Consider the following 18,885-nt stretch of genomic DNA (forward strand, 5'->3'; position numbering starts at 1 on the left):
GTTCGGTACACCGTTAGAATGGAAAGAAATCAAGGAAAATTTGATTCTTCATTATTCAGACAAAAGAAATGAAACTTCTCTTCTTAGAGATCTCCATTCAATTAAGCAGGGATACGATACAATTGAAAAATACTATTCTAAAATAATTGAAGTACTTTCTACACTAAATAATCATATACACATTCATGAAAAAGATCATAATGTTATTATAGCTAAAACCCAACTATATTCAGACATGTGTTTAAATACATTTTTGGTAGGAATCAAAGAACCATTGGGTTCAACCATAAGAGCAATGAAACCTTCTACACTTCCCGAAGCTTTTAGTTTTTGCATCAAAGAACAGAACACTTTTTATCTAAAATATTCCAACCCTGGAGCTTATTCGAATTATTCTACACCGAAAACTAACTACCAACAAAATAATAATCATTCATTTAGGCCAAATCAAAATCAAACCAACTTTTATAATCAATCCCCAAATTCAAGATCTTCCCAAAACTATCCAACATACTTTAACAAACCTTATCAAAATAATTATGTTCAAAATATTGGACAACGTCCTACAAACACTACTAACAATTGGAATTCCCAACAAAATGGTAATCAACAAAATGGTAACCAACAAAGGTTCTTAAATCCCAATAGAAACCAAAATGTTTTTGCCCCAAGACCTGATAAAGTTTTCCCTCGTCCAACACCAATGTCAATTTCAAGTGGAATAACACGAAATACCCAACAATCTAATTCACAACAGTTTCGGACAGATCAAAGTAACAACTACAGGCCAAGACAAAACTTTTCATTAAGAGAAGTACACAATATTAATGAAAACCCTATTGAACACCAAGATGAATATGAAAATAATATTCAGCCTGTCGATGGAAATGAAACAGATTTTCATCAATTAGACCAATATCTTCCAGAAGAACATATAGTAGATGACGCAAATTTTTGATTAATTGCCTCGGAGAACAAATAGGATATCTAGATATAAATAAACACAGTTCAAATATTTTACCTTACATAAATGTAACATTGCATACAGGACAAACCTTAAAATTCCTTGTCGATACTGGTGCCTCTGCTAGTTTTATTAACCCCGAATTTATTGATCCTAATTCCCAAAAAACCATTGATCCCATTTCCATTAATACAATACTCCACAAACAGACACTAAACAAAACAGTAACACTTCCGGCATTTCAAGAATTTTGTATAGAAGATAAGTTCGAATTTCTAATATTTAAATTTCACAGTTATTTTGATGGATTAATAGGCTTGGAAATAATGAACGCTTTGGAAGCAAATATTAATCTCAAGGATAAAGTTCTTGAAACCAAAAACGCTATAATTCCATTGCATTTCAAACCAAATTATACCTCTCAAATCTATGAAGTTCCAGCAAATTCGAAAATTATCGCACATTTGCCTGTAGACATAGAATCTGATGAAGTATACATTCCAACAACTAAAATCGGAAGAACTCTTCAAATTTCGGAAGGAATTTCTAGAGTATCAAACTGGTTTTGCCGAGTTGAAGTCTTAAATCTTACAAATCAAGACCAAACCCTATACTTAGAACAACCCATTAAAGCCAAAAAACTAACAGCCTTTCAAGAAATAAATAACATTAACATTCAATACCCAGCAGATGAAATAGAATCTATTGACTCACAAGATATAAGTAAATTACTCAGAACAGATCACCTCAATAGCGAAGAACTTAAGCAGTTAATAAAGATTTGCCGACAGTTCAATGACATTTTTTTTAAAGAAGGACAGACCCTTACTTTTACTAATGAAGTAAAACATAGAATTAGAACAACGGACGACATACCTATTTATACAAAATCTTACAGATACCCAGAAATACACAAAGAAGAAATACGGTCACAAATTCAAGATCTATTAAAACAAGGAATAATCCGACCAAGTTATTCTCCTTGGAGCAGCCCAATTTGGATTGTTCCAAAGAAAAAAGATGCTTCTGGCAAACAAAAGTGGAGAATGGTTACTGATTATCGTAAATTGAATGATAAAACAATTGGTGATCGCTATCCTCTTCCTAATATTTCAGATATCTTAGATAAACTTGGGCGTTGCAACTACTTTACAACCCTAGACCTTGCGTCCGGGTTTCATCAAATTGAAATAGATCCTAGAGATATAAGTAAAACTGCCTTTACGGTAGATAATGGGCACTACGAGTTCATAAGAATGCCTTTCGGGCTCAAAAACGCTCCATCGACTTTCCAAAGAGTGATGGATAACGTCTTGAGGGACATGCTAGGAAAATCCTGTCTTGTTTATATGGACGACATAATCGTCTTTTCAAGTTCCTTACAAGAACACATGGAAACCTTACGAAAAATTTTTAAGAGACTACACGACTCAAATCTAAAAATCCAACTGGATAAATCGGAATTTCTAAGGAAGGAAGTACAATTCTTAGGTCACATTGTAACCCCATTTGGTGTAAAACCTAACCCTGAAAAAATATCTGCCATAAAAAATTACCCTATCCCTAAGACAAATAGACAAATCAAACAATTTTTAGGACTCTTGGGTTACTACAGAAAGTTCATAAGAGATTTCGCGAGAATCACCAAACCTTTAACTCAATGTTTAAAGAAAGGTCGTACCATAAAATTAGATGATAACTACATAAAATGTTTTGAACACTGTAAAAACATCCTTATGAATGACCCACTTTTACAATACCCAGATTTTTCAAAAACTTTTATCTTAACAACAGATGCAAGCGATTACGCAATAGGAGCTGTTCTTAGTCAAGGACCGTTAGGTTCAGATAAACCTGTTTGTTATGCATCAAGAACACTTTCTGAATCTGAAATCAGTTATAGTACAACAGAAAAAGAACTTCTAGCTATTGTTTGGGCAACCAAACACTTCCGTCCGTACCTCTTTGGACAAAAATTCAAAATAATAACAGACCACAAACCACTTACGTGGCTATTTTCACTCAAAGACCCAAATTCCAAATTAATTAGATGGCGTCTTAAACTAGAAGAGTTCGATTATGATGTAATATATAAAAAAGGAAAAGAAAATACAAACGCTGATGCTCTTAGTAGAATTAAAATAGATGAAAAAAGTGAAATAGAAATTAATATTAACGAATCAAATTCCACCCAAGCAACAGCAGGAACAACAGTGCACTCAGCTCAAGAAGATCTTAACGATGGAATTCCTATATCAGAACAGCCAATAAATTCATTTAGCTTTCAATTAATTCTCGAAAAATCAAATAGAACCCCACCAATTTCCCTAATAACACCATTCAGAAATAAACAAAGACGTATAATAAGACAACCCAATTTCACAGAAGAGAATATAACAGCGATTTTTAAACAATATTTACCTCCAAAAAAGTTAACCGCAATATATACAACAGATGACGACGTATTCAGAATTGTTCAAGCAGTTTATTCCAAATATTTTTCGCAGTCTAAACTCTTTAAGTTAGTTCGATGCACCGAGATGCTAAAAGATATAACAACAGATGACGACCAGGACAAACTTATCAATGATTATCACATAAATTCAAACCATCGAGGAATAAACGAATCATTCCAGCATATTAAAAGAGATTATTTTTTTCCTTTCATGAGAAATAAAATCACAAAAATAATTAACAATTGCAATAAATGCCAAACATTAAAATATGATAGAAATCCACAAAACATTGAATACCAAATACCAGAAAACCCTTCTCATCCTCTTGATATTGTTCATTCCGACATTTACACTATAAATAATAAACTAGTTCTAACAGTCATTGATAAATTTTCAAAATATGGAGCTGCTTACACATTGTCCGATAGAAATAGCATTACCGTCATTACTTCTCTTAAACATTTCATGAGCCTCCACGGCATACCTAGAAAATTAGTAACTGACCAAGGTGCTGAGTTTACCTCTCTTATATTTACTGACTTTTGCAAACAATATAATATAGAGCACCACATAACATCCTTTCAGCAAAGCTCTAGCAATGCTCCAGTAGAAAGAATGCATTCAACCCTTACTGAAATCTATAGAATTATTTTTGATAAGAATAAAACTAGAAATCACGAAGATATTCTTCATGAAACATTGATAACATATAATAATGCTATACACTCTCAAACTAAGCTTACCCCTTTTGAATTATTCTATGGTCGTACATACAAATTTAAGAATATAAGTTACAACAATGTACATGATTATTTAGAAAAACTTAACGAATTTCAGGAACATTTATATCCATCTATTAAAGAACAAGTAGGCAAAAACGTAACAAATAATATAGAAAAACTGAATAAAAATAGAGAAAACCCTAAGAGTGTAAAAGAAGGAACCGTTATATTTAGAAAAGAAAATAGAAGAAATAAACTAACACCTAGATTTAGTTATCAAACAGTTAAGAAAAATAACAGAGTAACATTAATTACCATGAAAAATAAAAAGTTGCATAAATCTAAAACTAAAAGGAAACGAAAATTTCAGGTTTCTTCAGGCAGCAACAACAACAGGCCAGAAGATAGAAATTCAGGACCTGAGTAACACAAAAGGACTCTTATCTTTAAAATTGGGAACTGCAAAAATCATTGAAGATTATATAAATATAATTCATATTATTGACCTAGATCTTTACATAGCTAATGTAGAAAAAATACAAAAATCTGTAGATATAATCAACAAAAATAAAAACTTTAGCTTATTGCATGGAATAACAAATTTCAAATATAAAGAACTAGAACGACAATTAAATGTTATCTTACCTAGAAATAGAAATAGAAGAGGAGCTATAAATGGATTAGGCTCAATTATAAAAAGCATAACTGGTAATATGGATGATAGTGATGCAATTTTTATTAACAAACAATTAGAAAGACTTAAAGAAAATCAAGTAATTCTGGGAACAGAAATAACACAGCAAACATTAATTAATGAAGAAGTAACTCAAAGATTTGAAAATATTACTAAACACATAAATGACCAACAAGAAATACTCGAAAATTTCCTAAACAAATATCAATTGATTTTATCTAATAAAATTCGCTCAGAAGAAGATTCTATTCAGTACATGCAATATGTATATCAAACAAATTTCAATATAGATACATTAAAGTCTCATCTTCAAGATATTGCTGAGTCAATACAATTGGCAAAATTCAACATAATTTCGAAACAAATACTAAATCCTCTTGAACTAAATTATATAAGTAACAGCCTTGAGAAAAATAATATTACAACTACTTCTTTTGAAGAGGTTTATAGTCTTTTAGAGTTACAGGCTTATTATAATCATTCAAAATTAATATTTAATATAAAAATGCCAATTCCATCCCAAGAAATATTTTCCTTACATCATCTAATTCCAATTCCTATCAACAAAACCCATACAGTTCATTTGCCTAAACCTTATGCCTTATTAAACAACCTTTTAATGCAATATATTGACAAACCATGTTTAATGATTAACGAAATATATTACTGCAAAAAACTCAACCTGAAACGGATCACTGATGACGATTGCATACCGGACTTAATAAGAAACAACCCAGCAACTTGTGAACTGGAAGAGCAAGAATTTCAAGAACATATATCGCAACCGGAAGAACACTTCATCGTTCTTATAGACGTTCCAAAGACCAAAATCAAATCATCATGTGGTATCGAAGAAAAAATTGTATCTGGAAACTGTTTGATACATTACGAAAATTGTGAAGTAACAATCAATAACATCGAATACAACAGCAAACCACATATATTTTGGGACAAAATAGAAATTATCCCGTCATCCTTCATCGAAATAAAAGGAACAAAAACTCTGGAAAAATTAAGCTTTAAAAAATTAGAAAAATATAATATAAAAAATCAAAGAATTATTGACGTCCTATATAACAAAGCGCAACAACAACATAACACATTTTTGGGATCAACAACAATTATAACCATCATTATAATAATCATCATCATCATTTACATAAAACAACATACATTCATCCATCCAGAGCCAACAGTACAACTTCAGCCACCAAGCATCAGTCCGAGGGGGGAGGAGTTACGTACACAGTTACGTACTACAGAAGTTCATCAAACTAAAGAACATTAGTTCCCACAAAATAATAAATATTATATTTCATTTTTATTCCCACACAATATTTTGTTATTAATTTAAATTGTAATTGTATCCATATTATATTTCATTTTTGCATTCCAAATAATTTTGCTTACCTTTCAAATATAAAATACAATTTGCTTATTCATCATGTGAATATATTGTTGATATAAAAATCTTAGAAAAAATGTAAAAATATAGTCAGTTGCAATAAAGAGTCCAATGTGTTAACAAGTAAAATTTTGTTTTTTTATTAAACGGCACCGCTCCCACCATAACTCGCGCGTCTTTTCAAAACCAATGAGTGCAAAAGAGAAAGAAGATAAAACAAAAAATTATCCGACCGGAGAGCTGGGTTGCAAAAGTCGATACGATTGTACTTTTTTCGATACACTTGGCTTGGCTAAAGTACACAAATACACTATTACTAAATTCGATACAGTTCTGTCCTTCCGTTTAAATCAATGTACCTAAAAGGTATTCTGGATCAATTTTTTCTTTTCAATTCTTCTAAGATATTGTAAAAACTGCCATATTAGTCAAATACACGTTTGATTTGAATAGAACATTAAACGGTCAAGGGTGAATTTAAAGTATTTATTTAATTTTCTTCAAAGAAATAAAATTTTTTTATTAGGACATTACTTTTTTGTTTACATGTGAGATTTATTAAAAAAAAAATTGTCACAGGTTAGGTTTTTTATTTTTTTTTTTTTTTGTTGGAAAATTCACCTCAATTTTCATAGCCATTGACGATAAGATTAAAGCCTATATTTCGAAGTTCAATACACCTGCAATAATTCTGCATATTTACATATTTCACTGCATATTAACATTATCACGAAAGACCAAAGTTTTGAGTTGTAATGAAACATTAGTGTTTTGCAGTTGTAAACTGTAAATAGGATCACAGTAACAAAGAACAAAATCAAAAATGACCTCAAAAGTTTTTTCGATTTTTTGAAAAAAAAAAAAAAAAATTAAATTAATTTTTGGTTTATCTTAAAGTTTTTCGTTCATTTAAAATAAATTTTTCGAATTGTTCTTTAATAAAATTTGAAAGATTCAAAAAGTACAATTCGATACACTTTTTATTTCACTTTTGATACAATGCTCAAAGACGATTTTTCAACCCTGCCGGAGAGTCGTTGGCCAAAATTCCGAGACTCTTTTTTGACGTTTCTTTTTCCACTCTTTCTTTTTTCAACATTCCCTTTCATTTCTTTTTGCTTCTTGGTGGAATAAAACAACAACAATACTGAAATCAAAAAAGAAATGTCAAATTTGAGTCTTTGACTCAAGAGGCATCGTGTAATAGTACGCTCCTCACAGAATGATTATCAAAAGAAAATTCGAAAAAAGAGTCAAGCCTCTTGAGGCTTCATCCCTTCAAGCAAACAGGTCCGACCTCGGTCCGAATCCGCTCCGCCTGAGGCGGAGCTGAGTCCGACTTCGGATCAGAAACTGGTCCGAAGGCGGCTCAATTTAGTATGGAAATTATAATCACCGCGAAGTCGATTGCATATGTATTGGTGTGGTGAAAATCTCCATTCCGAGAAAATGGAGCCGAAGTCGGACCCGAGGCGGAGCAGCGAAAACCTACCAGAAAGAGGAATAAAAAAGGGATGACGTTTCGCATTTGCGACCAAAAAAAGAACAAGATTTATTTTTTTTTTTCACTGAAACTGTTTTATTTTTTATTTAATTTTGGCAAACAAAATTTTCACAATATATACAATATAAAATACAATACATTTTTTTCATTTTATTTTATTTGTTGTTGCTGCTGTTTCTTTAGATGCCCAATTGCATGTTTCACCTTCTGCCTTTTTCTTCATCATTAGAGATTACATCTACAACACAAACAGAAACACATCACTTTAATCCAAACACTTTGAGCGATTTATACAACATACCTTTTTTTGTTTCCATATTGTTAATAGTTTGATATAATTGTTTATAACTATACTTATATTTTATTAACAACGACACGAGACACGACGCGACTAAACACTTCAACAAAAAATAACAAAATGACGCTTTTGCTCTTGTTGGCTATGTCTGTCTACTTTTTTTTCCTTTTCTCAGTTTTCACCATGGTTCTCTTAGACTTTGTGTTCATACACAAAAAGTTGCAAGTGTGTGAGTGCAACCCCGCTTTTCTCGGTCGGAGGTCGGACTGTCTTTTCTGGACTCCGTTTTCTTGCTTGAAGGGATCCCTTCAAGCAAACAGGTCCGACCTCGAAGACGAAGATATTCTTCATGAAACATTGATAACATATAATAATGCTATACACTCTCAAACTAAGCTTACCCCTTTTGAATTATTCTATGGTCGTACATACAAATTTAAGAATATAAGTTACAACAATGTACATGATTATTTAGAAAAACTTAACGAATTTCAGGAACATTTATATCCATCTATTAAAGAACAAGTAGGCAAAAACGTAACAAATAATATAGAAAAACTGAATAAAAATAGAGAAAACCCTAAGAGTGTAAAAGAAGGAACCGTTATATTTAGAAAAGAAAATAGAAGAAATAAACTAACACCTAGATTTAGTTATCAAACAGTTAAGAAAAATAACAGAGTAACATTAATTACCATGAAAAATAAAAAGTTGCATAAATCTAAAACTAAAAGGAAACGAAAATTTCAGGTTTCTTCAGGCAGCAACAACAACAGGCCAGAAGATAGAAATTCAGGACCTGAGTAACACAAAAGGACTCTTATCTTTAAAATTGGGAACTGCAAAAATCATTGAAGATTATATAAATATAATTCATATTATTGACCTAGATCTTTACATAGCTAATGTAGAAAAAATACAAAAATCTGTAGATATAATCAACAAAAATAAAAACTTTAGCTTATTGCATGGAATAACAAATTTCAAATATAAAGAACTAGAACGACAATTAAATGTTATCTTACCTAGAAATAGAAATAGAAGAGGAGCTATAAATGGATTAGGCTCAATTATAAAAAGCATAACTGGTAATATGGATGATAGTGATGCAATTTTTATTAACAAACAATTAGAAAGACTTAAAGAAAATCAAGTAATTCTGGGAACAGAAATAACACAGCAAACATTAATTAATGAAGAAGTAACTCAAAGATTTGAAAATATTACTAAACACATAAATGACCAACAAGAAATACTCGAAAATTTCCTAAACAAATATCAATTGATTTTATCTAATAAAATTCGCTCAGAAGAAGATTCTATTCAGTACATGCAATATGTATATCAAACAAATTTCAATATAGATACATTAAAGTCTCATCTTCAAGATATTGCTGAGTCAATACAATTGGCAAAATTCAACATAATTTCGAAACAAATACTAAATCCTCTTGAACTAAATTATATAAGTAACAGCCTTGAGAAAAATAATATTACAACTACTTCTTTTGAAGAGGTTTATAGTCTTTTAGAGTTACAGGCTTATTATAATCATTCAAAATTAATATTTAATATAAAAATGCCAATTCCATCCCAAGAAATATTTTCCTTACATCATCTAATTCCAATTCCTATCAACAAAACCCATACAGTTCATTTGCCTAAACCTTATGCCTTATTAAACAACCTTTTAATGCAATATATTGACAAACCATGTTTAATGATTAACGAAATATATTACTGCAAAAAACTCAACCTGAAACGGATCACTGATGACGATTGCATACCGGACTTAATAAGAAACAACCCAGCAACTTGTGAACTGGAAGAGCAAGAATTTCAAGAACATATATCGCAACCGGAAGAACACTTCATCGTTCTTATAGACGTTCCAAAGACCAAAATCAAATCATCATGTGGTATCGAAGAAAAAATTGTATCTGGAAACTGTTTGATACATTACGAAAATTGTGAAGTAACAATCAATAACATCGAATACAACAGCAAACCACATATATTTTGGGACAAAATAGAAATTATCCCGTCATCCTTCATCGAAATAAAAGGAACAAAAACTCTGGAAAAATTAAGCTTTAAAAAATTAGAAAAATATAATATAAAAAATCAAAGAATTATTGACGTCCTATATAACAAAGCGCAACAACAACATAACACATTTTTGGGATCAACAACAATTATAACCATCATTATAATAATCATCATCATCATTTACATAAAACAACATACATTCATCCATCCAGAGCCAACAGTACAACTTCAGCCACCAAGCATCAGTCCGAGGGGGGAGGAGTTACGTACACAGTTACGTACTACAGAAGTTCATCAAACTAAAGAACATTAGTTCCCACAAAATAATAAATATTATATTTCATTTTTATTCCCACACAATATTTTGTTATTAATTTAAATTGTAATTGTATCCATATTATATTTCATTTTTGCATTCCAAATAATTTTGCTTACCTTTCAAATATAAAATACAATTTGCTTATTCATCATGTGAATATATTGTTGATATAAAAATCTTAGAAAAAATGTAAAAATATAGTCAGTTGCAATAAAGAGTCCAATGTGTTAACAAGTAAAATTTTGTTTTTTTATTAAACGGCACCGCTCCCACCATAACTCGCGCGTCTTTTCAAAACCAATGAGTGCAAAAGAGAAAGAAGATAAAACAAAAAATTATCCGACCGGAGAGTCGTTGGCCAAAATTCCGAGACTCTTTTTTGACGTTTCTTTTTCCACTCTTTCTTTTTTCAACATTCCCTTTCATTTCTTTTTGCTTCTTGGTGGAATAAAACAACAACAATACTGAAATCAAAAAAGAAATGTCAAATTTGAGTCTTTGACTCAAGAGGCATCGTGTAATAGTACGCTCCTCACAGAATGATTATCAAAAGAAAATTCGAAAAAAGAGTCAAGCCTCTTGAGGCTTCATCCCTTCAAGCAAACAGGTCCGACCTCGGTCCGAATCCGCTCCGCCTGAGGCGGAGCTGAGTCCGACTTCGGATCAGAAACTGGTCCGAAGGCGGCTCAATTTAGTATGGAAATTATAATCACCGCGAAGTCGATTGCATATGTATTGGTGTGGTGAAAATCTCCATTCCGAGAAAATGGAGCCGAAGTCGGACCCGAGGCGGAGCAGCGAAAACCTACCAGAAAGAGGAATAAAAAAGGGATGACGTTTCGCATTTGCGACCAAAAAAAGAACAAGATTTATTTTTTTTTTTTCACTGAAACTGTTTTATTTTTTATTTAATTTTGGCAAACAAAATTTTCACAATATATACAATATAAAATACAATACATTTTTTTCATTTTATTTTATTTGTTGTTGCTGCTGTTTCTTTAGATGCCCAATTGCATGTTTCACCTTCTGCCTTTTTCTTCATCATTAGAGATTACATCTACAACACAAACAGAAACACATCACTTTAATCCAAACACTTTGAGCGATTTATACAACATACCTTTTTTTGTTTCCATATTGTTAATAGTTTGATATAATTGTTTATAACTATACTTATATTTTATTAACAACGACACGAGACACGACGCGACTAAACACTTCAACAAAAAATAACAAAATGACGCTTTTGCTCTTGTTGGCTATGTCTGTCTACTTTTTTTTCCTTTTCTCAGTTTTCACCATGGTTCTCTTAGACTTTGTGTTCATACACAAAAAGTTGCAAGTGTGTGAGTGCAACCCCGCTTTTCTCGGTCGGAGGTCGGACTGTCTTTTCTGGACTCCGTTTTCTTGCTTGAAGGGATCCCTTCAAGCAAACAGGTCCGACCTCGAAGACGAAGATATTCTTCATGAAACATTGATAACATATAATAATGCTATACACTCTCAAACTAAGCTTACCCCTTTTGAATTATTCTATGGTCGTACATACAAATTTAAGAATATAAGTTACAACAATGTACATGATTATTTAGAAAAACTTAACGAATTTCAGGAACATTTATATCCATCTATTAAAGAACAAGTAGGCAAAAACGTAACAAATAATATAGAAAAACTGAATAAAAATAGAGAAAACCCTAAGAGTGTAAAAGAAGGAACCGTTATATTTAGAAAAGAAAATAGAAGAAATAAACTAACACCTAGATTTAGTTATCAAACAGTTAAGAAAAATAACAGAGTAACATTAATTACCATGAAAAATAAAAAGTTGCATAAATCTAAAACTAAAAGGAAACGAAAATTTCAGGTTTCTTCAGGCAGCAACAACAACAGGCCAGAAGATAGAAATTCAGGACCTGAGTAACACAAAAGGACTCTTATCTTTAAAATTGGGAACTGCAAAAATCATTGAAGATTATATAAATATAATTCATATTATTGACCTAGATCTTTACATAGCTAATGTAGAAAAAATACAAAAATCTGTAGATATAATCAACAAAAATAAAAACTTTAGCTTATTGCATGGAATAACAAATTTCAAATATAAAGAACTAGAACGACAATTAAATGTTATCTTACCTAGAAATAGAAATAGAAGAGGAGCTATAAATGGATTAGGCTCAATTATAAAAAGCATAACTGGTAATATGGATGATAGTGATGCAATTTTTATTAACAAACAATTAGAAAGACTTAAAGAAAATCAAGTAATTCTGGGAACAGAAATAACACAGCAAACATTAATTAATGAAGAAGTAACTCAAAGATTTGAAAATATTACTAAACACATAAATGACCAACAAGAAATACTCGAAAATTTCCTAAACAAATATCAATTGATTTTATCTAATAAAATTCGCTCAGAAGAAGATTCTATTCAGTACATGCAATATGTATATCAAACAAATTTCAATATAGATACATTAAAGTCTCATCTTCAAGATATTGCTGAGTCAATACAATTGGCAAAATTCAACATAATTTCGAAACAAATACTAAATCCTCTTGAACTAAATTATATAAGTAACAGCCTTGAGAAAAATAATATTACAACTACTTCTTTTGAAGAGGTTTATAGTCTTTTAGAGTTACAGGCTTATTATAATCATTCAAAATTAATATTTAATATAAAAATGCCAATTCCATCCCAAGAAATATTTTCCTTACATCATCTAATTCCAATTCCTATCAACAAAACCCATACAGTTCATTTGCCTAAACCTTATGCCTTATTAAACAACCTTTTAATGCAATATATTGACAAACCATGTTTAATGATTAACGAAATATATTACTGCAAAAAACTCAACCTGAAACGGATCACTGATGACGATTGCATACCGGACTTAATAAGAAACAACCCAGCAACTTGTGAACTGGAAGAGCAAGAATTTCAAGAACATATATCGCAACCGGAAGAACACTTCATCGTTCTTATAGACGTTCCAAAGACCAAAATCAAATCATCATGTGGTATCGAAGAAAAAATTGTATCTGGAAACTGTTTGATACATTACGAAAATTGTGAAGTAACAATCAATAACATCGAATACAACAGCAAACCACATATATTTTGGGACAAAATAGAAATTATCCCGTCATCCTTCATCGAAATAAAAGGAACAAAAACTCTGGAAAAATTAAGCTTTAAAAAATTAGAAAAATATAATATAAAAAATCAAAGAATTATTGACGTCCTATATAACAAAGCGCAACAACAACATAACACATTTTTGGGATCAACAACAATTATAACCATCATTATAATAATCATCATCATCATTTACATAAAACAACATACATTCATCCATCCAGAGCCAACAGTACAACTTCAGCCACCAAGCATCAGTCCGAGGGGGGAGGAGTTACGTACACAGTTACGTACTACAGAAGTTCATCAAACTAAAGAACATTAGTTCCCACAAAATAATAAATATTATATTTCATTTTTATTCCCACACAATATTTTGTTATTAATTTAAATTGTAATTGTATCCATATTATATTTCATTTTTGCATTCCAAATAATTTTGCTTACCTTTCAAATATAAAATACAATTTGCTTATTCATCATGTGAATATATTGTTGATATAAAAATCTTAGAAAAAATGTAAAAATATAGTCAGTTGCAATAAAGAGTCCAATGTGTTAACAAGTAAAATTTTGTTTTTTTATTAAACGGCACCGCTCCCACCATAACTCGCGCGTCTTTTCAAAACCAATGAGTGCAAAAGAGAAAGAAGATAAAACAAAAAATTATCCGACCGGAGAGTCGTTGGCCAAAATTCCGAGACTCTTTTTTGACGTTTCTTTTTCCACTCTTTCTTTTTTCAACATTCCCTTTCATTTCTTTTTGCTTCTTGGTGGAATAAAACAACAACAATACTGAAATCAAAAAAGAAATGTCAAATTTGAGTCTTTGACTCAAGAGGCATCGTGTAATAGTACGCTCCTCACAGAATGATTATCAAAAGAAAATTCGAAAAAAGAGTCAAGCCTCTTGAGGCTTCATCCCTTCAAGCAAACAGGTCCGACCTCGGTCCGAATCCGCTCCGCCTGAGGCGGAGCTGAGTCCGACTTCGGATCAGAAACTGGTCCGAAGGCGGCTCAATTTAGTATGGAAATTATAATCACCGCGAAGTCGATTGCATATGTATTGGTGTGGTGAAAATCTCCATTCCGAGAAAATGGAGCCGAAGTCGGACCCGAGGCGGAGCAGCGAAAACCTACCAGAAAGAGGAATAAAAAAGGGATGACGTTTCGCATTTGCGACCAAAAAAAGAACAAGATTTATTTTTTTTTTTTCACTGAAACTGTTTTATTTTTTATTTAATTTTGGCAAACAAAATTTTCACAATATATACAATATAAAATACAATACATTTTTTTCATTTTATTTTATTTGTTGTTGCTGCTGTTTCTTTAGATGCCCAATTGCATGTTTCACCTTCTGCCTTTTTCTTCATCATTAGAGATTACATCTACAACACAAACAGAAACACATCACTTTAATCCAAACACTTTGAGCGATTTATACAACATACCTTTTTTTGTTTCCATATTGTTAATAGTTTGATATAATTGTTTATAACTATACTTATATTTTATTAACAACGACACGAGACACGACGCGACTAAACACTTCAACAAAAAATAACAAAATGACGCTTTTGCTCTTGTTGGCTATGTCTGTCTACTTTTTTTTCCTTTTCTCAGTTTTCACCATGGTTCTCTTAGACTTTGTGTTCATACACAAAAAGTTGCAAGTGTGTGAGTGCAACCCCGCTTTTCTCGGTCGGAGGTCGGACTGTCTTTTCTGGACTCCGTTTTCTTGCTTGAAGGGATCCCTTCAAGCAAACAGGTCCGACCTCGGTCCGAATCCGCTCCGCCTGAGGCGGAGCTGAGTCCGACTTCGGATCAGAAACTGGTCCGAAGGTGGCTCAAATTAGTATGGAAATTATAATCACCGTGAAGTCGATTGCATATGTATTGGTGTGGTGAAAATCTCTATTCCGAGAAAACGGAGCCGAAGGCGGACCTGAGTCGGAGCAGCGAAAACCTACCAGAAAGAGGAATAAAAAAGGGATGACTTTTCGCATTTGCGACCAAAAAAAGAACTAGATTTTTTTTTTTTCACTGAAACTGTTTTTTTTTTATTTAATTTTGGCAAACGAAATTTTCACAATATATACAATATAAAATAGAATACATTTTTTCATTTTATTTTATTTGTTGTTGCTGCTGTTGTTGGTGTTTCTTTAGATGCCCAATCGCATCTTTCACCTTCTGCCTTTTTCTTCATCATTAGAGATTACATCTACAACACAAACAGAAACATATCACTTTAATCCAAACACTTTGAGCGATATATACAACATACCTTTTTTTGTTTCCATATTGTTAATAGTTTGATATAATTGTTTATAATTGTACTTATATTTTATTAACAACGACACGAGACACGACGCGACTAAACACTTCAACAAAAAATAACAAAATGACGCTTTTGCTCTTGTTGGCTATGTCTGTCTACTTTTTTTTCCTTTTCTCAGTTTTCACCACGATTCTCTTAGACTTTGTGTTCATACACAAAAAGTTGCAAGTGTGTGAGTGCAACCCCGCTTTTCTCAGTCGGAGGTCGGACTGTCTTTTCTGGACTCCGTTTTCTTGCTTGAAGGGATGTAGCTGACACCCTTCAAGCAAGAAAACGGAGTCCAGAAAAGACGCTCCGACCTCCGACGGAGAAAAGCGGGGTTGCACTCAACCACTTGCAACTTTTTGTGTATGAACACAAAAGTCGAACGAGAATCGATTCTCGATCGTGGTGAAAAAGTGCGAAAAGGAAAACACCATAAGATAGAGACAAGTGCAACCCCATTTTACAAAAGAACAAATTTTTTAAAACGTCAAAATTAATAAAACATTAACAAAAAAGTAAGTAAGCGAGTCGAGGAAGTGAAATTAATAATTAAAGTGAAATTAATAATTGTGAGTATATTTTTATCATTTTATTATTTTATTTATTTCTTTTTTATTTTATGCAATTAATCTTAACCCTCTGTCGGCACGCGGGTGCGAATTTTGCACGACAGAAATGAAAAGTGGTCACAGAAAAGTGTCTTTATAAGGGTGAAAATACAATTTTTTGGAATTGTTAATACAGTATTCGAATTTCTCGGAAAATTCTACATCAATTTCATATATTCTCCATAAAATAGTGAGACCGAAAAAGTTCTAGTGCCATGAAAAAGTAAAAACCAAATTCACAAAATTGGTGTGTTTACAGAGGGTTTTAGCACCAAGGGCATAATTTCTTTTTATGGGATGCTTCAAATTATGACCGATTTTTTCTGCTTTACTTTTACAATTGCAAAATTTGCCATTAATCTGTTAAATCTTTTTTTTTTTCTAAGCCAAGGAAAGCGTACTTCACTCATATGGACTAAAAACACAACAACATCCGCTTATCACACTCATTCAAAACAAAGGTGTTGACATGAATGACATCGCCAATAAAATTAATGGAATTTGTAATTATCAAGACAAACAGTAAGTTATCATCTTAAATCACATTTCCAATTTTCTCATGTTCGTTTCGTTATAGAATAAAGAAACACAGCACAGAATATCTTCGCCCGGTTTTTTTGTACATTCTTTGTAACCCAGAGACACTGCCTTATTCTAAAACTATCTGGACTGGTTTGCTTTCTTTGGCTAAAACCCAGACAAATGCAAAACATCTCACGAAAGAAATTATCTTATGCTCGAAGGTTTTGATTTGCATTTAATAATATGAATTTAAAATAAGGTTTCAACTGTCTCTCTTTTTCTTTCAGATATCATCACAGATGGTGTAGCCTTGGCCCATCAGATTGTAAGAAAAATTCTTTCATTAAACAAATTGGCACCAGAAACAGAACAGCAACAAAAAATTTCTACGAAAGAATTTTCAAAACACATCAGGAATATCCATTCCAATATTGCAATTGCATTTGATTTATCTAAATTAGTTGAAGGTTTTGATGAGTCGGAATTCAAAGATGTATTCACTTTTGTCGATGCGCTGAATGTCTAAGCTAATAGTATTTTGGCCCATATAACATACAGATTATATATTTATCCATTTATCATTGGTGTGGAATGATAAATCTATATAATATCAACTAAAAAAACTTCTTGCAGCACGATTTGTACGTTAGATGATTAAAATATTCACACTTTGAGAAATTTTGGTACGATTCGTCATTTTTCTTGTGACAATTTTTATTAATGTATAAAAAATAACCAAATTTAACTTATGGACATGTCCGGGAACCAATGGAAACTTTTCTAACGGAAACATTAAATTCATAGGTGCGTTGCTATTATTTGAATTGGTTAATAAGACAAAATCTCTAATTAAATGTTGTTTTGATTTAAAACAACACCTGGACATCAAATTTTCCACCTCCATGATTTGGACCCATACACTAATAGTTCCAATTTAATTGCTTCTCTTCTAGCCATGTGTCGTGTTCTGTGGTCATCCGAGTTTGAGATTTGGCGTTGCGGTCCACTTTATTGAAATGTGGGGTTCAAATCAAATAATTCAATCATTTTTATAAGTTCTATGATGAATACTTTTTGGATCTTCCAATATTTTAATTGATTTGTATTTATTTTTTTTTAGAACCTGACTTCCCATATCTTCAAGTGCTGGCTCCTTTCCAACCCTTGTCCATGAAGGCATTCTATTGTCCCATCGATACGTCACTGAACTATCAACAAGCAAACAAGCTGATTAAGGAACTAAAACCTAGTGTCTTGGTTATTCCTGAAAACTATACAAAACCGCATCCAATTGCTCCACAACTTTATATTGAACAACCGGTAATACTCATATTGAAAGGTCATATAAATTCTTCTAATTGCTTCATTTTTAGGACAAGAAAATCTTCACTTTCAAATGTGGCGAAATCATTCGATTGCCACTCAAACGAAAAATGGATCGAGTCTATCTTACATCTGAATAAGCATAAAAAATTGTTCCTCGTGAAATAACTCCCGGTGTAACAATATCCACATTACCTAACTGGAATTCTTGAAGTCAAAGATAAAGTACATAATATTGCTCCATGTGATGATGAATCGGATAGTAAAGCAAATACAAGTGCTGGCACAACTCTACATCCACCTAAACGTGAAGAAGTTCTAAAGAAAGTTATTGTAACGATGAATTACTGAACTACTTTTAAGATAAAAGTCTGAACACACTACCTACTGCTGCAAAGGTAGAAATGTGAACGGACCTTTAGTAATTAAGAAAAATATCTCACTGAACACATCTAAAAATATCCCACTGAACACATCTAAAAATATCTCACTGAACACATCTAAAAATATCCCACTAGACTGGAAGTATGAAGTG

General features: G+C 31.8%; 1 protein-coding gene across 2 annotated transcripts; it reads left to right on the plus strand.

The window, feature by feature from the left end:
* The first annotated feature begins 16,331 nt into the window (after window positions 1–16,331).
* Window positions 16,332–18,676, plus strand: LOC129911032 (integrator complex subunit 9-like). Of its 2 annotated transcripts, XR_008771576.1 has the most exons (7): window positions 16,332–16,466; window positions 16,892–17,027; window positions 17,083–17,248; window positions 17,315–17,831; window positions 17,981–18,045; window positions 18,148–18,347; window positions 18,401–18,676. XR_008771576.1 is itself a non-coding variant. In XM_055988670.1 (2 exons), exons 1-2 carry the CDS (start codon window positions 18,198–18,200, stop codon window positions 18,488–18,490), a joined length of 240 nt encoding a protein of 79 aa, XP_055844645.1. In that variant the 5' UTR covers window positions 18,090–18,197; the 3' UTR covers window positions 18,491–18,676. The 2 variants fall into 2 exon arrangements, 1 of the variants encoding a protein (XP_055844645.1); XM_055988670.1 differs by lacking the exons at window positions 16,332–16,466; window positions 16,892–17,027; window positions 17,083–17,248; window positions 17,315–17,831; window positions 17,981–18,045 and having other exon boundaries at window positions 18,090–18,347.
* Window positions 18,677–18,885: the final 209 nt, after the last annotated feature.

The sequence above is a fragment of the Episyrphus balteatus genome, chromosome 2, assembly GCF_945859705.1.
Source record: "Episyrphus balteatus chromosome 2, idEpiBalt1.1, whole genome shotgun sequence".
NCBI lineage: Eukaryota > Metazoa > Arthropoda > Insecta > Diptera > Syrphidae > Episyrphus > Episyrphus balteatus.

Coding starts and splice junctions, on each gene's coding strand:
- LOC129911032 (XM_055988670.1), top strand. CDS start 18,198: ATGAAGGCATTCTATTGTCCCATCGATACGTCACTGAACTATCAACAA. Junction 18,348..18,400: donor AACTTTATATTGAACAACCG/GTAATACTCATA, acceptor CTTCATTTTTAG/GACAAGAAAATCTTCACTTT.